This window comes from Mercenaria mercenaria, chromosome 3 (assembly GCF_021730395.1).
Source record: "Mercenaria mercenaria strain notata chromosome 3, MADL_Memer_1, whole genome shotgun sequence".
NCBI lineage: Eukaryota > Metazoa > Mollusca > Bivalvia > Venerida > Veneridae > Mercenaria > Mercenaria mercenaria.
In genome coordinates, this window is record NC_069363.1 from 91129820 (window position 1) to 91152347 (window position 22528).

The 22528-nt window shown below is 33.5% G+C and overlaps 1 protein-coding gene across 1 annotated transcript; it reads left to right on the plus strand.

The window, feature by feature from the left end:
- The first annotated feature begins 866 nt into the window (after positions 1 to 866).
- Positions 867 to 21312, plus strand: LOC123524065 (PDZ domain-containing protein GIPC1-like). The gene is made up of 5 exons (XM_045301955.2): positions 867 to 1307; positions 2325 to 2694; positions 13177 to 13277; positions 15708 to 15789; positions 17329 to 21312. Exons 1-5 carry the CDS (start codon positions 1014 to 1016, stop codon positions 17517 to 17519), a joined length of 1038 nt encoding a protein of 345 aa, XP_045157890.1. The 5' UTR covers positions 867 to 1013; the 3' UTR covers positions 17520 to 21312.
- Positions 21313 to 22528: the final 1216 nt, after the last annotated feature.

Below are 22528 nucleotides of genomic sequence, written 5' to 3' on the forward strand. Positions count from 1 at the left end.
TTTTGTACTGAGTTTGACCTTTGAATTTGAACTGTTTTTCTGTTTTTTGTACAATTTATTTCTTTTTCTGATTTGTCTCTTGATGCCTTGGGTGATCCAGGGAAGAGATGGTTTAGAACCCAACCTCTTGGAGGGAATGAAAAGATTTATTCCTTCATGGATAAGATCTTTAAATTCTATCCACAGCCTTCAAATAGATTTGGAATGGAAGTCACTAAACATAGAAGGTGACTTTGATTTTACAAACTGTTGGAAATTGACCCAGTTGGCTTTCCGAAATAAGTGTACAATACGAGGTTTTTGTTTATTAAGACGGGGTTTGGCCTCAGAGGTAATTTGGACAATATCATGATCCGAGATACCAGCTACTGACTTTACGGATTTAATAAGGGTAGGGTTGGATGTGAAAAACAGATCTAGAGTATTATTTAACCTTGTGGGGGAAATTTACCATTTGTTGTTATATGTGATTTTTTTTAATTTAAAAAAAAACACATTTAAAAGAAATTTTACCCCTCTATCATAGCATGTGACGGATCCCTGTGATGTCAGGTAAAATATATATAGACGCAATTTACAAACTGGGCTCCCTCGGTCAATTATTTCTTGTCGGACTTGTCGGCTTCCTGGCGCACGCGTATCCAATCAAAAGCCAGTTTACAATACCTGAATAGATAAACTGTAAGGATGATTGCGAGTCAGATTCGACCAAACTTCAAATTTTAGCATGTAATAAGTTCCATTCAGCTTATATCTCTGCTTAATGTTCTATAAAGTATTTCAATCAAGATGTTTAAATTTTGGGGAAATATTTCAAAATTGAAAAATCAAATTAGTGACCGGATGTCGGAAATTTCAAATGTATCCTCTCGATTACAACTTCCGTGTTGACAGCAAATTACACTCGATGAAAATTACAGGTGTAGTGGTGACAGGTAAAAAGTATAAGTTTTTCCCTAATAGAAGGGAGAAGAGACAACTGATTATCAATTTTTAGATAAAATTCAATCAAAATGCCTTTGTTTGGTGGTAAAAAGAACAAAAGTAAGGACAATTTAACAGAAAATCAGCAAAATTCAACCGCTGGTTCGCCGACACGCCCCAGAAATGAAACACCTTCATCAAATGGCACCGCGAAAAATGAAGTGGTACAGAAAAATGATACACCCCCACCTCAAGCAAGACCAAAACTTGTGTTTCACTGCCAACAGGCACATGGCAGTCCAACCGGTATCATCTCTGGATTTACTAATGTGAAGGAATTATACCAGAAAATAGCAGACTGTTATGATATGAATGTGGAAGATGTAAGTATATCCACGTGAAATATAATTTTGTTTTGTAAATGACATTATTTGAAGAAAAAGTAGAGCTATTGCACTTGCCCAAACATTGGCGTCACCGTTTGTTAAAGTTTTTGTTAAAGTCAAATATCTCTCAAAATCAAATATCTAGCTGTTGCTATCAAAGCTTTTGACTTGAAACTTAAAATAATTATTTACTATCAAAGTCTACACCAGGAGAAACAATCCCCATAACTCTGATTGAATTTTGACAGAGTTATGCCCCTTTTTATCTTAGAATGTTCTGTTTAAAGTTTTTGATAAAGTCGAATATTTCTGTTACTAAGAAAGCTTTTATCTTGAAACTTAAAATAGTTATTTACTGTCAAAATCTACACCAGGAGAAACAATACGCATAACTCTGGTTTGAATTTTGACAGAGTTATCACACTTAATGTTGGACACATTGCGATGGTTTGTCACAATAATTATGTTGGAAAAACTAAAAAGATTAATAAATGAAATTAAAGATTTATTTAATCTTTGTTGAAATATCATTTATAATTTATTAAAGGATATTTGGTTATGTATCATTCTTATTCATCCATATTAAATTTACTGTGTATATAATATAGTTCTGTATCTGTTATTGAAGATTGTATTTTTAATGTTTGTAATTTTTTTAAATATTAAAAGTTCAATAGACCACTGAAGTATAAATGATATTGATAATGAGCGTTATATGATATCTGTCAGAAAAAATTAGTTGCCTGTCAAAACTGGCACTTAATAGTTATGGTACATCTGTTTTACGATAGCCCATCTGATACCAATGTTGGTTCGTCACCATGTTTTATGGTCAAATTCTTTCCTTTGATAATGGGGTCAAGTGTATGGCACCTGTAGCAGTTATAATGTTCAAAAGAGTTCCTTGTGGACTTTCCATAGCAATATAATGTTACTTTGTAAAAGTTGTCATTGTTTACATGTTCTGTGGTTACTTACCTTTCCTTTAATATATGTGATGTTTTTATCTTTCAGATATTATTTTGTACATTAAATACACACAAGATTGATATGACCAAATTACTAGGAGGACAGATTGGTCTAGAAGATTTCATTTTTGCACATATAAAAGGGCAACCTAAGGAAGTTGAAGTTACAAAATCCGAGGATGCATTGGGACTTACAATAACAGACAATGGTGCAGGCTATGCCTTTATAAAACGTATTAAAGAGGGAAGTATTATGGACAAAACACCTTTAATTGCTGTCGGAGATCATATAGAAAAAATTGATGGAAAAAGTTTAGTGGGTTGTCGGCATTTTGAAGTTGCAAGAATGTTAAAAGAAATTTCCAAAGGACAGACATTCACCATTCGGACTGTTGAGCCGCTTAAATCAGGTTTTTGTAAGTATTTCACCTTAGTTTACTTGGAAATTTTACATGAGATAGATCTATTCTGCTTTGTGACAGTGTCTAACAGTGGAATAAATTATTGGCAACCTCAATCCAGTATGGATTAGGCTTTTTTTATAGTCCTTGAAGGTATTTTTTCGAGACATGGTATATGGAATAGAATAATTCCATGAGAAATACAATGTATGTTTGGTCAATCTTTAAAACCAAGAAAAAATTCCTGAGATTTATGATGCTACTTAGTCTGGCTTACTCAGTACTGACTGAATAATCTTTTATAGTTAAAAAACTAACTTTCTACTGTATCACCTGTAGCAGAAAATTCCTTCTTTATAGCTCTGATATTGTTTGAGAAGAGAAGGCTCTACAGGTTTTTTTCTTACTGTTTTGGGAACATAGCCTATACCCCAAAAATTGGGAGTTTTGATGCATAAATGTTCCGAATTGGGAAATATTTAGTGCCATAGGATATAGTAAGGATGTGTTTCAGCACTTTCTCATACACATTTTTTTCACATTGTACAACCTTTTTAACATACTTCCATTACAAAATTGTGTATAATTTGGTTAATGTTTGTGCAGTTTTGATGAAACTTTTTCACAATTTAGATTGGGAATTTTTGCAATCATTTTGGGAAAAATACTTTTTTCTTGCATTGGGAATAGAGCCAAATAATGGCTATAAAAACGGCTGAAAAAAATCCCTGAGGGACATAATCATACGAAATTTGAATACTAGCCCTAGGTATTATTTCTTTCAAACAATATAGACTAAACTATGCACATTTTATATACACTGATAAAATTTTTAAAAATAAAAGAGCAAGAGTTTGGTAGAATTTAGAATGTGATTGTCTGAAAAGTTTAATTTAATCTTAAATGTTGCTGGAAAGGGTATGGTGCATGTACATTTGCTAATTAAGGTGGTAAATATCAGGTAAAACTAAAAGTAATATTTCCTGTAGGTGAGATATTTTGGTCACCTGTTTAATACTAGTAATGTGATTTTTAGATGCTATCAGATAAAAGCTGTTATTTTATTGATGTTATCGAGGTTGGTATCAAGTGTAGGTGATCATTGATCTGCCCTTTCCAGCAAGATTGTCATTTAGTCTATATATATATCTCATAATCTGTCTGCTGTAATATTACCTGTTTAAAAATGTACAATGTATTAAAATATCTTGTGATATGTGGACTCACATTGTCTGACACAGCTGGAATTGCTAATAAGTTTCACAGTAGGCCTATCGGTAGTCTGAAAGACACATGTATACTGCCAGTAATATAATAATGTCACAGTATACTTTGATCATTTTATCCCACATGTATATAAGTAGCTTAAAGCTAGTATCTGTTTTATCAATAGAGCATCAGTAAAAAAATGTCTGTTTTTGCCAAACAAATTACAACATTGTTCTTGTCTGCATTAAATGCTTGTCGCCATGAACTGTCTGATATATCAAATATTGATGATCTCATAATTTATGTTGGCATTGTACCTTGTAGATAAAATGATAATGCTTATGCAAATCAAATGTTCAACAGTTATTGTATAACATTTATAACACTTCGAATTACGAGCACAATAAGTATCTATCTGACTGTTTGAAAATTATTTTATGTACTTTTAATTTTTTATGCTATAAACAAAAGGCTGTATTGGTAACATGAATGTCACCCTGTTATTGTCTGGTGAAAATGTCAAGTTTACCCTGGTAACCCTACATTGTGTAGACTGTTTTAACCCTTATCATGCTGAACACGATTGATTCTGCCTTTGCGACCTGTGCAGACCAAGATCAGCCTGCACATCTGTGCAGTTTGATCATGGTCTGCACTGTTCACCATTCAGTCAGTTTCTTTTTTGCATGCACCCCTTTTAACAGTTAATGGTACTGTCCAAATTGAAAGATGGACAAGTTCGTTATAGAAATTTAGCAGGGTAAGGGTGAACCGACTGACCTCTGTCATAGTCTATGCCACAGTCATGTCTTCTTCCTTATCTTCTGTACCATAAGATTCCTCATTGCCAGGCTAGTCTTTTCTAAACTGATGTAATTGCATGCAATGTGTGTGTTTTATTTGGAAAATACTGTAGATTTATGCCTACAATGTTTCTACATTGTATATTATCTTGACCAGGTAGAAGCATGCATATTTATATTATTCCATTGTTAAAGCTGGAAGGGCAGTTGTTAGCCTTTAGCCTGCTAACTTTCTAAAATGAGCTGGTCAATCATTCATTTTGGGCAGTACCATTTATAACTGAAAATTTACTGACTGAATAGCGAACAGTGCAGAACATGATCAGACTGCACGATTGTGCAGGCTGATCTTGGGTTGCATTGGTCGCAAAGGCAGAATCACTTGCTGCTAGCAGGCTAAAGGTTAAGCTAAATAAATCACATGTTTGCTTCTGTTCATATTCTTCTGTATTGCATTTCTGTCCAGAATCAAATACCCAATGAATATGATTTAATATGATTTAATTTCATTAAAAAAAGCAAAGCCCAATTAAATTCAATTAGGATAAGCAGGAAAAGGTTAAGTTTTGTATACAATTGATAAAGTTGTTTAAATCTGGCATGTGCTCTCTTTCGATTTGTTATACATGTTTTTGGTGTTGTGACAAACATTTGCATGCAGGCTTGGAATTGGTTCCCTATGTCTTTGAAGACTGAGTTCTGTGTTAGAAATGCTCTCCTTATACTGAATGCCCTTTGTCATGTCTTAAGTGAATTTTAGTGTTATTTTGGTATTTTGAGGGTATATGGAACTTTATTTTTTTGTAAACAAAATACAAGTCTGACAAAAATACCATCATTTACAGAAACATATTATGTACATGTCGAGTATGCAAGAGTAGATGAAGTGAATCAGTAGTAACTCTTGTTTGGTTGAGAAACCAGGAGTTGTGATGTGTGCCCCTGCTCTTGCAATTAAAGTCACTTTTTGACTTAACTAACATTGATATTATTGCCCTTACGTATGGGTGCCAGGTTTTTTTTTTCCTTCATAATAGGGGCCGTTAATAGGCCCTGTCCCCTCAGAAATTTTTTTTTATATCATACAGTTTTCCCCAGAAATTGACTTTACATCAGGCTTTTTATGCCCAGATACCGAGCTATTTTTTCCCAAATCACAGGCCTGTGCCCCTTCCCCTCGAAGTAAAAAAACCCCTGGGGCTGTACACCTGACAAGCTGAAAAACCAGGAAAGCTTAGAACTGGAATTGGAGCATCTTGTGCATCTTGCACTAGCTTACCACTTTTTACTAATAGTCTTCTGGAGGTATCATCCATAATGAATAAGCATACATACACATGCATCAATAAACAAGGATGCTCAGCCTACTTATTCTTGCTGTGTTTATGTATAAGAGTGTTAAAATTAAAAGTAATTAATATGATAGTTACATGATTGTGTGATGTAAAATACTACTTGTAAACATTGCAAAATTCTTTCAGTATTTAATTATTGTATGTGGCATGTATTTTGCAACAGATTTGATAGCATGCTACAAATAGATTGATATGACGTCTGACGTCATATGTTGCATGCAATTAAAAAAAAATTAATGGCATTATTCAGAAATTTTCCACTTAATTTGTAGAAGTATTTTGTGTGCATGCTTTGTTTCTTTTTTCATATTGTCAAATTAAATGAAGAAATACATTGAATATAATTGATAATCATGACGTGTAATTGTCATCAATTTTCGAATCAGTCCTACTAATTGCAGTTCATATTTCACCATTGCGCTTGACAGGTCATGCTACAGAATGGTGGCAGCATTGTATGAAAAATGGAAAGTGTTGCCATGGATACTTCAATTTTCCATTATTGAAATTGTTGACATCCATACATTATGATATAGCTGTTATTTTCACCTGAATATGTTTATTGATTTCTGTGGTCTAGTCACCTTTCTTTAGAGATGGAGGCAAAAACTGTTATCCAGTTAAATACTGTAGCTAAGTAGGGACACCTGTAAAAAAAAGTTGCCATTTCAGTACAGGGGAAAGGTGAATACTTTCCATGCATGCTAATCTGACAAAACCATATTTTTCCCAGGTTTTCCTGAAGGCATGCAGCAATTAAGTATGTGAATCATACCTAGTGATTTCCTAAACATTTAGGTCCATGTTTTGAACAGAAATCAGTCAACATCGAATTGTCAAAAGAAAGAGTTGTTTTACAAATTACATGTAAATTGAATAGCATATGAAATATATATAGCACTCTACCAAATTTACTGATATTTGCCTTGAAATCTGAAAAGGACTGCATAAAGGGGCCACTTTTTTGGACTGTTGAGTGTCTTTAAAAATTCACCATTTTCAAAGAAGTTTTGCATCTATTTATTTGAGGCATTTGCAATAATGTCCCAGTGCTGAAATTTCACATAACTAGGTGGGCTGGTGGAACATTGTTCTTTCATCAATTGTTTGTTTTTTATTTCTTTGCAAATGGCATTCTTTTTTCAAAGGGGGACAACTTTTGGAGAAAATTTTAAGTATTCAGTCATACAGTGTTGGTGAAGATGTTGTTCCTTTATCAAATATTTCTGTAGTTTGATGATACACTGTTAAACTTTTACTATGCTAACTAAACAGCAAAATGTTATAGTTATTGTAACCCCCGACAACAAAGTTGTAAGGGGGGGTATACTGGTTTCAGGTTGTCTGTCTGTCCGTAGACACAATCTTGTGCGCACCATCTCTCCTCATCCCCTTGACACAATTTAATGAAACTTCACACAAGTGATCAGTAACAACAGTAGTTGTGCATGGGGCATGTTAGGTTCTTTCAGAAAAAAAATTGCAGAGTTACAGGACTTTGTTTTTTGTTACTATACTATATGACACAATCTTGTGCACACCATCTCTCCTGATCCCCTTGACACAGTTTAATGAAACTTCACACAAGTGATCAGTAGCAACAGTAGTTGTGCATGGGGCATGTTAGGTTCTTTCAGAGAAAAAAATTGCAGAGTTTCGGGACTTTGTTTTTTGTTACTATACTATATACATAGACACAATCTTGTGCGCACCATCTCTCCTGATCCCCTTGACACAGTTAAATGAAACTTCACACAAGTGATCAGTAACAACAGTAGTTGTGCATGGGGCATGTTAGGTTCTTTCAGGAAAAAAAATTGCAGACTTACGGGACTTTGTTTTTTGTTACTATACTATATACAAATATAACATAGACACAATCTTGTGCGCACCATCTCTCCTGATCCCCTTGACACAGTTTCATGAAACTTCACACAAGTGATCAGTAACAACAGTAGTTGTGCATGGGGCATGTTAGGTTCTTTCAGAAAAAAATTTGCAGAGTTACGGGACTTTGTTTCTTGTTAACATACTATATACATACAGTCTGCATATGCAATCTTGTACGCACTTAATCTTCCGAACCCTTGCACACAATTTAATGAAACTTCACACAAGTGATCAGTACCAACCCTAGTTGTACATGGTGCATGTTACGTTCTTTTAGATAAATATTCTGCATAGTTATGGGACTTTGTTTTTTGTTACTATACTGTATACATACAGTCTATATACACACAGTCCACATAATTATGCAATCTTGTGTGTGTCAAATTGCAATGTACTGTGTCAGTGCATGCCGGGGGGGGGGGGGGGGGTACATTCATCACCTTTAGTGATAGCTCTAGTTTCCATTTATTAAAAAATATTTGCTGTCATTAACACTGTATTATATTGCAAGTTTTTTTTAAAAAAAAAAGGCATGCTGCAAAAGCATTTTAAGCAGATGTGACAGCTATGCAGTAACAAAGTATTATGGAGGGGGAAGACATTGTGCTAGAAGATAATTTTCTAAAATTTGTTTACTGTTTAATCATCTGAAGTCTTAATCCTTGCCCTGCTAAATTTCTATAATGAACTTATCCATCTTTCAATTTGAACAGTACCATTAGCTATTAAAAGGGGTGCTTACCAAAAATATTCTGACTGAATGGTGAACAGTGTGCAGGTTGATCATGATCTATACTGGTCGCAAAGGCAGAATCGGTTGTATCCAGAATGATAAGGGTTTATTGTATCTGGGCAGAATGATTGTTTAAAAAGGAATAAAATCCATAGCAGGAAACACAAACAAAGGGAAATTTTGTTTGACTTTTTCGTTTATTTATGGTGATGGATCTGTTGACATTTACCTGAATATAATTATGCTTATACTTTTTTAATTCCATTTTTGGGCATATTGTTGGGCATGTCTATACTGTACAAACACACAATATTTATTTTTGGTTTAAAAAAAAGATGTAAACAATGAGAGTTTTCTTCTATGACTCGGTTGGAGGTCATTAATTTCTAATTGAATAGGAGATATCCTAGAAAGCATATACACAGACCATGAACAAGACTAGCATTTCCACTTTGAATTAACGTTTAGTCATTTTAATACAGGAAACAAAAGAGTTGTATCAGGGAATCAGCTTTTATGTCTCAAAATAATACTCTTCTGTTGTTTTCTTTCCAGTGGAAGATAATTCTGCTGAAAACATTAGAGAGAAAAAGAGAACTTTATATTTGATTAGAATACATGTAAAAGCAGGACACATATTGATTAGAATACATGTAAAAGCAGGGTACAGTTATAATGCTGATAAAATTATTTGATAACAGTTGCATGTAGGGGAAGTATAAATATGACAATTTGCTTATTGTCATGTCACCAAAAACTTCACTACAGCACACATTCCTTTTTGTTATGTTCTACACTGTCACAATGAATAGCAAAAAGGAAAATACCGGTAGTACAATATAAACCTGTATTTAGGCCACTTCAAGAGGTCTCATCATAATTGTATAATATAATTATATATATTGATTAAACCAAAATTATAGTTAACTAAATTAAGCTTTATGTTCGTAAAACTGAAATATTTTATATAAACGCACGGCCCTATTTTATTTTATTGATAAGAATGTATCACATCAATGTATCTGTATAGCATTTCATCTGCCTATCTTTTTTTTTGGTCATCGATTGATAAGATTTTATATAAAGATCACATTTATTTCTAAAGAAAGATTGAAATTTTAGAATCAGGCTGTTTGTTTTTGATAAATATTTTGAAATTTTTGTGGTGATAAACATCAGTTGAATTTGTCAGACCATTGGCCCTGATATACAGTATACATTATTTTGTAATGCTGTAGATTTCTTTTCAAGGTAAAGGGTAAGGCAAATTATTATTTGGGTAAAAATATTGGCCCCTGCTGTACTCTTAATAGTAATACCTGTGGGTACTAGACCATTTAATTGTTACGCCACAAAATTCAACTTACATTGCTGGTTAAAAAATAAACATCAACATGGAGTCCGCTGAAACAAAGGGTATGGTTTGGTCCCAGGTTCTCCCAGGAAGTTCTATACAGCATAGCTCATGGATTGGGAATATTTCCATCTTAATTCATTAATCATCTTTAATTTATCCACAAATTGGAGATTTTGGTGACAAAATCTTGCTTATAATTATTTTGTAATAACTAATTGCTGAAAAATATTGTATTATTATATTAATAAGTAAAACATACATGTTCAAGCATTTAACAGGTGGCAAAGTGGTTATGGGTTCTGGCTCCGAAATGCCTTACCCCTCAAAGCCCTGCAAGAGATTTAGGTTTCTTTTGGGTGAGGAAGCCATCCAGTTGGCTTATGGAAGTTTTAGGTTACACCGAGGTGTAGGCCTGTGCTTGAAAATATTCTGAGAGAAGCACCTAGGGTCATTCTCCACCAAGTTGTTGAGTAGTTTACTGCTTGTAATTAATATCTGTAATTAGCAGGGGTTTTAGATTTTGGAAGTGGAAAAGAGAGCTAGGTCAAGGGGTCCTCCCATTTAGAACTTATTTGCTACAGGAAAAGGCTTCAGACCACTATAGCAGAAATCCCCACATGGCCCTTAATGAAACCCCTGCTTTATAGTGATTGTTTGAGGTTTTGCCATTTTGAATTAAATTCATATCATGGAAGGGGATCAATTTATTAATCAAGCCAAATGCAAATTTTTCCTCTAGTGTTTAGGAATTTGATACTTTTTATGATAATATGATATTATTTAAGAAAAATTACATAACTGGTTAGAATTATGAAACTGTATTACCTTAGCCTGCTGCAGGCGAATTTACAGCCTGCAAGCCAACAGAAGGTCGATTAATTCGTTTCGTCCAAGTGTTTGCATTGTTAGTTTTATTTGGAGCAATAATGAATTAATTTACAGATGACTTTCCAGCAACGAGATTATCTAGCATGCTAAAGGTTAATTGAAATACTGTCAAGTCTGTTGGGCTTCAAAATGAACAGAACAAACAGATAAATTTGTATGACCTTACAATATCTGTTAAGCTTCAAATGGAGAATAGAATCATATATGTTACACTTTTATTCATTTTCACATAACACAGTTATGTAGTTTTACAATCAGAAGGGTTTCCAATTACCAAAATTGAAGTTTTTTTCTGCAGTAGTTACAGCTTTATCATGCTTCTTGTTTTTATACAACCATGAAACAGGATGTATTATGTGATCACCTGTGGCGGGCTCGAGGGTACATGCTCTAAAGTTGTCAGCTCTCTAACTTGAGCAGAACCTTATCTGATGTTGACCAATGTTTGTCACACTATTTAAGGGTACAATATATCGGCTAAGTTTGATGTCCAGCAGGATCATCCTCTAAGTGATGGCCCTTGAATTACACAAAATTGCCAAAATTGACTGTATTTTCTTTAACTTCAGCAGATCTTGCCCAGTGGTCACCAAACTGGGTCACAGTATTTATTGGCATGATATCTCAGCCAAATCGATCAACAGCCAGATTGTCTCAAAGTCTCTGGAGTTATGGCCTTTGAAATACTAAAAATTGTAAAAATTGACAGTGTCTGCTCTTAAACTAAGTTGAAAGGGCCTGGTGGTAACTCAAGTTACTTGAGTAGTTCTAACCCAGTGTTCACCATTCTTGGTCACAATGTTTATAGGCATAATATCTCCTGTTAGATCTATAACCAGCTGGATACTTTCAGTTGCTCTTGATTTATTGCCCTTGAATTACATAAAATTGCAAAAAGTGACAGTATCCAAGTACTAACGTAAGTAGTTATTATCCCGTGTTTACCAAAACTAGTCACTTAGAATGTTCATGGACATATTACCGTAGCCAAGTTTGATAATCAGGAGAATAGTCTTTGTTGCTGTTGAGTTATGGCCCTTGAGTTAGTCAAAATGGTGAAAAATGAGAACTAGTGTGTATTTTTAAAGTGATTTGCTGTGACTGGTGAATATGATGACAATTTGCCATTCTTGTAAATGTCAATATTTGTTCTGCTATTACCTGTTGGATTTCATTGTTGAATGTGTTGTTACTGTGATTAACATGCCTGCCACAATATTTTGAGATACAATAAATAATGCAGTTTCAGTGACAGTGTTCCTATGAAAGGTAGTGTTGCTAGGGTATTATCGCTTCCTTGTAATTATTTGACAGTATCTCTATGAATGGAAAAATGTTGCTTGGGTAATATTACTTCCTCCTGGTTTATATGGGAATTTTACAAATTGTGCACTGCAACATACAGATTACGTGACTATAAGTACATGTACTACAATCTCAAAAAGATAAAACTTGTAATCAGGCCTTCACAGTTTTGTGTGCTATCAAACTTGCTCTAAAACCTAGGGATACAGACTTTGAAATGTCCCATTGTCTACCTTTAAGGTTTAGGAATATAATTGAGCTGCGCCATGGGAAAACCAACATAGTGGGATTGCGACCAGCATGGATCAGACCAGCCTGCGCATCTGCGCAGTCTGGTCAGGATCCATGCTGTTTGCTGTTAGTTTCTCTAATTCCATTAGGCTTTGAAAGCGAACAGCATGGATCCTGACCAGACTGTGCGGATGCGCAGGCTGGTCTGGATCCATGCTGGTCGCAAAGCCACTATGTTGGTTTTCTCATGGCACGGCTCATATTATCGAAACACAGAATTATTTGGTACACAAACACCATCTTTGCCATTAATCTACCTGTCCATTTCATGTTTTGCTGTACTGTCCCTTAGGACTGGATACTTAAAATATTCTCAAAAAGTTGTCCCCCTTTAAAAATGAATGCCATTTGTAGAGAAATATAAATAAACAATTGCTTAAAAATATGTTCCACCTAACTGTTTGAAATTTAAGCACTAGGCATCAAAATGAAGATGTGTAACAGTTCCTCAAAAGTTTCATATGCTGTTCAATTTTCAACTCTTTCTTTCTATGATTTGACGTTGTTTGAACTTTTTTTCTCAAAAATATGGGGCTAACAGTTAATAATAGTTTTTCATGCCTTGAAAATCTTGTACTACCAGGGTATGCATGTGTCTCTCATGTAGCAAGTCTTACATCTTTTAGATTACACCGACATATTACTTGATTGGTTCTATATTTTCAGCATTTGTTGGTCAAGCAACGGGCAAAAAGGGCAGTAGCAGTTTAGGTACAGGAAAACAGACCCTGCGAATCAGTTCTAAAGGTCAAGCTAAGGTAGAAATGGTAAGTATGAAGACATTTATGACCATTTTTTTCACTGAAAATGTCATTTTATTTGAGATTTTTCTGTTGTATAAATTTCAAACAGGGATGTCATGCCATTATATAAGGATAAAAGTTTCAAACATTTAAGTTTTGATAATAACAGTGACAGCGATTATTGTATGCAGAATTTTTTTTTTTGGTCATAAATGCAGTTCCAAACTTTTGCTCTTGAAATAGTTATTCCTTAGATTGTATAGGTCATGGGTATGAACACTTAGGCATAGCAAATACTGAAATTTTCCTGGATTTTAACTTTATAGGACTGTAAAGCAAACACAATGTTTTCCAGGGTTGCATTGTCTTAAAAAGAGATTAGATTTGATGCTTATTCTTAAAAAGTCCTGGAAAAAGTGAAAATGTCCTGGAAAGTACTTATTCAAGACAGTGATTAAAATTTATATTTAGTTTATAGTATATTGAGAAATCAAAGCTCACGTCTTTCCCTTAATCATCTTTTACTTTTTCAATGATAAAGAAAATGTGTCATAAAGGTGGGTTTTAAAAATACCATAGGGGAAATACGTCAATAGATATTCCTCGGAGATATGATTATGAAGTAATGTATGCGTGTTGAATGTTTTTTACGCCCTAGTGAAAATCGTTTACATTATGTGTGATGTAAAATCCTATCCAATTTAGGTTAAAATAACAGATGGTGTATTTAGTCCATTTAGAGCACACTTTGTCATTACTTATTCAAATATCTATTTTGATACAAAGAGTTTTTGAAATTCAAGATAAAACATATACATGATGACTTAATATCCATCGCGATCTTGCTATTTTTCGAAATTGCTTTATTGTCTGACAGCTAAGCTTTTCTTTCGATCCACTTAGAATTGCATCGATACTTTTAATATTTAACATTAATTTCATCTTGTAATATTTACATAGCACTGACAATGCAGCTACAGCACTTTACAATATTTATTTGTACAGTTCTTGAAAATTGTATTTTTTAGGGAAAAGATACACTACAAAGCTCGTAAATTAGATTGTTTACGGTATTTGTAAGGTTTGGCACAGGGCAATCAGTCTAAGAGATACCGCTGTTTACTTAATTGGTTAATGACACCAAAGAAAGAAATGTTAATGTAGATTTAATATTATGTTTATACATACATGTGCATGCATTTAAAATAGGCTCAAGGAGTGTTAAAATTAACTGCATCATGCATTTTGTAAATAGCTTTTAAGATATGTTTGTTAGGAAATAAGATAAATCGACTGTTTACCATCATCTCCCACAAAACATGACAACAGAATCTTTCATAGATCTTTTTATAGATGATAAGTGCCCATGCTACATGTACCTTAATATTGAAATCTCCAAACATGCAAGTTATTAAGCATATGTAATACTACATTAGTTAAACAGGCAAGTCAGACTGGACTTCGTTAATGTTGAAATCTGCCAGACAGGCAATCATTAAGTCCAGGCAATGCTACATTAGTGAAACAGGCAAGTCATTAAGCCCATACCATGCGTGTTGTTGAGCAAGTCATCTAGCTTACTGGTACTTGCAGAAGGCCTGCATTTAGTGCCTGCACGTGGTTGAAATAATGCCTTGAGGGGCATCTAGGGTCTTCCTGTATTGATAAAGCTTGAATGTCACCATATGACTTGGCAGAACTTCATTGGGTTGACTTAAAACCTACCAAAAGCTAGAACCAGCTCCAAATGTTAATATACTGATAACATGTAAAGTTAGCGTCTAGATTTAGTCACGTCTATCAGATTGTATTTTGTGACATGTTGAAAGACATTGTCTCCATGCCTTAGTGTACAATGACTTTAGGTATTTGAGCAACAAGGAAAATCAAACAGGAGTTGATCAAACAAAACTATTTGAATGGACAGGGATATTAAAGTATAAAGTGAGAATATGTTCAAATAGAGAAATGACAGTATCAGATAAATTGGTTATAGTTTGTTTATTACCCTTTCTGAAGTTAAAAGATGTACATTGTTTCAAAAGAAATACATACCTAAAGTTAGTGGCAATGAGAACAATTGATGTCTTTATCAAAGTGTTCTAATTCCTTTTTAAGAAATCATATTTTTGAAATAGGCCTCCATGGCAGAGTGGTTTAGGTCTCTGGTTATCAACCACTTGCCTCTCACCACTGTTGTAGAATTCTTTGTTGAGGAATTTGTCTGGCTGGCTTACACAAGGTCTGTGGTTCAACAAAGGTGCCCACTTGTATCTGAACTAATGCACGAAGGGGTACCTGGGGTCTTCCTCCACCGTCAAGAGCTGGAATGTTGCCATATGACCTGTAGCTTTTTCAGTGTGACATTAAACCCAACTTAAAAAAAAAATTAAATGATTATACTAGGTAACGATTGTAACATATACACTAATGACATTGTTGAATTTGTTACAGGCTGAAGAGGTTGTTAGTACTGCGACAGACAAGATAAATGGTTTACTGGAATCCTTCATGGGTATCAATGATACTGATCTAGGTAGGTTTTTAGTCTCTGTCACATCCTAATTCTGTACATAAAGTGAACAGCACTAGCAGTCTATTTTTTGAGAACTATCCAGCTTCTGACATAGGTTATGTCTCCAGAACCATCTGTGCTAACACTGCGGTTGTGGAGCCTTGGCGATGTGATACAGGTCGTTGACTTAAATCACTGCCTATTGTGTGGGTTCGAGCCTACTTTGGCGTTGAATTTTTCATGTGAGGAGTATCCCAGGCTTATGAAGTATTGGTTCTAATTTGGGTGCCTGCTGTGATGAATAATCTAGGTCTTCCTCCACTTCAAACTGGAAATCACCATGACTATATAATTATGTATAATGTTCGGTGCTAGTTAAATCCATCAAACAAAAACTAAGAACGTAGGTATCAAATATAAATTGATCAAGATAACTAAAACATCTTTATATGATACACATCTCTTGGCTACTATTTTATGGTAACTTAATATTGGTCAAATTTTAATTGAATATGAAAAAGATAAGGAATTAAAACATGTATGATCAGTCACTAGTCAAATTAAAAACATCTATTAGAGAATATAAATAATACAAATGCGAACGATTTATAACACTTTATATCATAAGATGTACTCAATGAATCATAAATGCATTTAATCATGGAAGGTATGCCATTTGAATAATTTTGAATCACATTTAAAATGTCAAACTCGATTGCTTTAAATGTGTGTCATGTTAATTGTCACCCTAGCACAAAAAGCGGATAAGTGTTTCTTTCTTTCAGTGCACTTTTCCACTTTTTGCATTGAGGGACAATTTGTTAAGTATGTGTAATGGTTGATGAAGAAATTTACGAAGTATGTGTAGGTAAATGAAGTGTACAATGAGTCCCGTTAAATGCACCTGTCTCGTTTATGTCAACATATATAAGAAATTACTTGGGGAACTCTAAAAGGGATATTTTTTCACGTTCTTTGAAGGGAGATGCCCGAAACCACAGGTGGAACCTTTTACGAGGTCAATGTCTGACCCCAACCCGACCCACCCCAAAATGTTTCCTATTTAATAATTTACTTTAAGCCATATTTTTGTTGGAGACAATTTTGATTGATGTCATGTTACAATTCCACGATATTAAATTCCAAAAAGTGTAACATTTCCATTAATTTCATCTTGAAAGTTTAAGTCCATGAAATCATATCACTATGATATAGCCATTTTTGTCATAACCATAAAGTTTCATACCCACAAAATTAAATTTTTTCACTGTATCAGAATAGCATCAAGGCATTTGCCTTAGTGTCTCAGCATATTAAGGTCACTGTCATTTGCTATGGCCTTGGTGGGTTTGATCCTAAGGTAATATGTCATTGAACTTGTAGACCTTATTTGAATATGTTGAAGTTATTCAGATTTCTCAGTTTTCTTTGAAGAATCACAATCCAGATATATTCTATATTAGAACTGAAAGTGAACATTGTATTTGCTTTATTACTGAGAAAACAAAAATTCTGCTTTAAATTCTGTTTTTTCCTAATAAAAATTTTCTTTTCTTTCAGCACATCAGATTTGGGACGCAGGCAAAGACAAGGATAACCCGCATGATTTCACACTTGTGATCGACAATTCAGATTTAGCAGAATTCGGTTTTACGGATGACTTTGTGTTTGATCTTTGGGGTGCTATATCGGACGCAAAGTCGGGCAGGCTTACCAAACCAAGTGTTCAAGAATTTACCGAACAGTTCTAACAATCACATTTTGTCTGTTTTGTGCCAATGTGACCTTTTTTGATGTATTGGTGTAGATGTTAGTGAATGGTCATCAGTCATACTCACAGTTTTCAGAATGAATGGTTGCTATGGTTACCAGATATGATATCTCATTGTTAGGGAACAAGCTAATTCTTGGTTACTGAACAACTCCTGATTTAGTGCTGAAGTTTCACACGTATTTATAGACTGCTCAATAAAAATCGGACTAGCATTTTAAAAAACTGCTATGAAAATCCGCAGAACTGAAATTTTCTTTCAGTAATTAAGCATTGATAGGTTGTCTCCCTTGTCTCAGAATGCATAGTCAAGAAATCCTGGTAAAGCTGTATCCCAAATATAGACGTAGTCAAAGTTCATCATTGTGTTTTTTACATATATATATTGTTTATCATTTGTTACGCCCTTTACACACAAGGTTGTTATTGTGAACTGCTAGATAAAGGAACCTTGGGCACTTTTATGTAATGCGAAGTTCATGGCCAGGAGATTAAATGATGTCATTGTTGCTGTGTTTTGCAAAACTCTGTAAATCGAAAATTTATCATTTATCTGAATTGTCCTTTAAAATGATCTCCCTGTCTTATGTTATCAGCTTTAGTAAATATAGAGAAAAAAGTTTTATATATACAACAATAGTTTTGAATATGATATTTTTTTTTTTAGTTTGAAGTAGTCCAAAGATATTTTTAGATTTATATCAGAATGACGATCCCCATGATTTCATACTTTATTCTGTCTATTAATATTGTTCATTCCAGTATAATTCATTGAACAGTTTAATTGTATAATTTAATGGTGACCATTAGTTGATATTTAATGTCTACGTAATTTTTTTTTATCTTCATATTTTTAGCAAATAAAGGATGTCTTTTATAAGGATAGTAAACATGATTGTCACATATAAAAAAAAATGTACAGAAAAGATTAATTTACATATGCATAAACATATCAGTAAAACTCTTCGTGTATGAAGTAATAAAATAAATTGACTGAACGTTTTACCTTGACAGTTTCCAAGTAATTTTGCATTCTCGGAAACATGTTTGTGTTATGAATCTAGATTTAAAATAGATTCAGTGTATCAATATTTGATCAACCCACAAGGATAGATGATGTTTTCATATTGTTTTATGTCAAGACATGCCTATGTAATAGGTATATACTGTTGTAGATGTAAACACCTACAGAATCAATTCAGAGGAAATGGCTTCGATCTTTTAGCTATTTTTTATGGTAATTTCTTTGAAAGCAAACTTGCTTTCTCTGTGCTTAAATGAGTTCTTGCTTTTCTGTTTTTCTGTTGTTATGTAAGAAGCAATTAGTTAATCAAGGTTGTGATAAAATGTGAAAATCGGTACATGTACCCCACTAACCACTTACTGTAAAATCAAATTATGTATATAAGCTCAAGTTTGAGAATATTTTAGTCAATATTTTTATTGTAAATAAGATTTTATACTTGTTAAATTCTGTTAAGCACCCACCTTATTTGATTTTGTTCCATTAGCGTTTAATTAGAACTCTTAAGCTTATTGAACCGTAGCGGAAAATTTAAATTCATGGTCTTAATTGTTAGTCATGAGTTTATGTGTATTTGGAAAAAACGTACTTGTTTCAATTTCTTTAATGTTGGTAATGTTACTTTTTTGAAAGTGATGGAAAATCATGTTAATAGGCAGTATTTTATTGCAGGCTTTAAATGTTGCTTTAAAATTTCAAGACTTTGATGTGTTTCAAACCATTCACATCAAACACTTAATTATTGTTTGGCTGTATAGACTATATTCTTATGAAAAACATACACTTACTGTTTAGTTTCTACAATTTCTTTTTTGCTTATTGTACATGTGTTATTGTTCTAGTTGAAACAATTTAACTTTGTAAATTTGGGAAAATGGGCATAACTTTTTATTGGAGATTTTCATCTTGCTTAGTGTAGAGTTTTCAACAATTCCCATTAGAAAGCCGTTTACAAAATTTTGCTAAAGTCACTTCTGTAGCCGTTATTATTCTATTTTCCACCTACCCATTTATTTTCATACATACATCAACTGCCATTTTGACAGTGTGTTTTATATTATAATTCAGTATGATAGAAACTTACTATCTATAGAGCCAAACTCATCAACAGTTCAGGTGTAAAATTTAGACTATGACTTTAATATGCTGAATTTTCTTTTTGCTTAGATTGTAATGAAACTTGGCATAAATGTGTGCTCATCAGCAACAAACATCTCTGCAAAATTTCATCAGGATAAATTTGCTAAAAATAAAGTTATGGCAAATTGAATATTAGCAATTTTTAACTCTTAAGTTTCAGTCTGTAGTCTTTTGTATACACTTGAATAAGGTCATGATGCTGCATAACTTTTCTGCGTATTTGGTAAATGATGCTGAACATGTTTTGTGCCTTTAAATAGTCGTGCAGTCTTATATCAACCATTGTTAATCACTATATTTTTATCAATTATTTGTTGTGTGTTAATTTATTGTAAAACATTCCACAGACTTACATTCTATTTTTAGCGTTGTGCATTGTGATATATTTTTGTGATGTGTTTATTGCATATTTTAAAGAAAATGTCAAGTAATTTTTACTATACTTAGTATGTTTCTTCATTTTGGAAATGGATTACATACCACAACTGTGTCACTTCTATCAAAATCAAAAACACAATTTTGTTGAAAATTTAATAGAACATAAAGTAATATTAAATGTGTAATTTTGAGATGAGGAGCCAAATAGAATTTGCATGATTATCAAAATATTAAAAGCTTTTTGTTTGATCTTTGACATGCTCATGTTTTTATAAATAAGCATATAACTACAATTTACTGAAAAAGTAAAAAAACAAACAAAACAACATAGCATTTTTGTCAGGATAATTGGGAAGTATTTGTGTGTTACAGTGTAAGATCAAAATGTAAATTACTGTGTAAACACCATATGCCCTATTTTCATTATTGCAGTGGCCGCAAACGGTGTCCACAAGTGAAGTTCATTTTGATCTTACATACTGGTACATAGGCAATACATTTTATTGCTTGTCTTTTCAGTGGTTTTAACCAAGTTGTACCCTTTTTATAGTTACATACCAGTGAAAAATGTATTGGATACTTTTCACAGGAAAATTACCAGATATATATTTCACTGTTCTATTTCAAAAATTCACCGTAAAACATGAAGCTAATATGTGTTTTTTGGTTTATACTTAAAAAAAAATATTGTTAGAAGGAAGAAGGCATTGACCTAAGATATTTGTAATGTTTACAAACCATAAAAATCCCTTTCTTACCATGGGTCCTTTTACAAGTATGATAACTCATATTTGAATACTTCCACTTATTTGTGTAATAGCATATGAAGATTATGATGGTATCTCATCAGATTACCTTTACCCCTTACCGTGCTGGACACAATTGATTCTGCCTTTGCGACCAGTATAGATCATGATCAGCCTGCACATCCATGCAGTCTGATCATAATCTGCACTCTTCGCCATTCAGTCAGTATCTTTTTGGTAAGCATCCCTGGTACTGTCCGAAATGGAAGATGGACAAGTTTATTATAGAAATTTAGCAAGGTAAGGGTTAGAGAGGATAAGAAAGCATTGATCAAGACAATAAAATTAGATATTGTTCTGTTCAGGTTGATTTATCCATTTGGATGATTCTAGAAAATTGATAATCATTGTAATAAATACTGCAAGCAGGTGTTTTTGTGATGAACATAGCAAAAACTGTCAATAAAAATCATTATTTTAGAACATTTATTCTTTCTTATTGTTTTTAGTTGAGAGACATAACAATGTTTTTACTCACAAGAACTTATATTCAGGATGCGCTATTAGGTGGATGGTCCATTGGCATGTGTCAACATATTTGCTTACACATCTTACACGTCTTCGTGACAAAGTGAGCTTTTTTGATTGCCCTTCGTCTGTTGGCGTCCGTCTGTCCACAATTTCTTGTGAACACGATACAGAACACATTTTGCAATTGATTTTAACCAAACTTGGACACAACTTATATTGGCATAATATCTTGGTTCCTTTCAAAAACTGGCTAGATCCCATCATGGGTTCTGCAGCTATGGCCACTTAAAGGGCCAAAATTTGTTATTTTGGCTTTTGCAGCCATATAGAGACTTATTTTATGGTTTGATTTGATACGAACTTGCAAAATATCTTGAACAACAATAGATCTTGGATTCCATGATGAATCTGTCAGATCCAATCATAGGTTTTGGAGTTACGGCCCCTGATTGACACCTGAAAGATCCAAAATTTGTTCATTTTTACCTTGTGAACACGATAGAAGTGACATTTTACATTCGATTTTAACCACACACACAACTAAGTCACAATAAGATTTTGTATCCTTTTTAAAACTGGCTAGATTCCATCATTGTTTCAAGAGTTACTGCCCCTGAAAGGGAGAAAATTTCTATTTTGGGCCTCAGCTGTACAGAGGTTTCATTAATGCTTTGATTTAATACAAACTTGCAAAGAATTTTTTTATCCTGATGATCTCTAGGCCAGATTAGAAACTGGGTCATATGGGGTCAAAAACATTTATAAGGTTACCAGGTCAATTCAAAGGAAAGACTTGTTATCACCTTAGGGACACATTAATGACCGTATCTTCATGAAACTTGGTTAGAATGTTTATCTTGATGATTCCTAGGCCAAGTTCGAAACTGGGTCATATGGGGTCAAAAACTAGGTCACCCGGTCAAATTAAAGGAAAAGCTTGTAAACACTGTAGAGGCCACATTTATGACCCTATCTTCATGAAACTTGGATAGAATATTTATCTTGATGATTCCTAGGCCAGATTCGAAACCTTATGTGGGGTTAAAAACTAGGTCAGCAGGTCAAATGAAAGGAAAAGCTGGTTAACACTTAGAGGCTGCATTTATGACCATATCTTCATGAAACTTAGTCAGAATGTTTGTCTTGATGATTCCTAGGCCAAAATCGAAA

Excerpts from the sequence above, each read along its gene's own strand:
- LOC123524065 (XM_045301955.2), top strand. The coding sequence starts at position 1,014 with ATGCCTTTGTTTGGTGGTAAAAAGAACAAAAGTAAGGACAATTTAACA. Across the intron at positions 2,695-13,176 it reads GCCGCTTAAATCAGGTTTTT|CATTTGTTGGTCAAGCAACG; the intron begins GTAAGTATTTCA and ends CTATATTTTCAG. Across the intron at positions 13,278-15,707 it reads GTCAAGCTAAGGTAGAAATG|GCTGAAGAGGTTGTTAGTAC; the intron begins GTAAGTATGAAG and ends AATTTGTTACAG.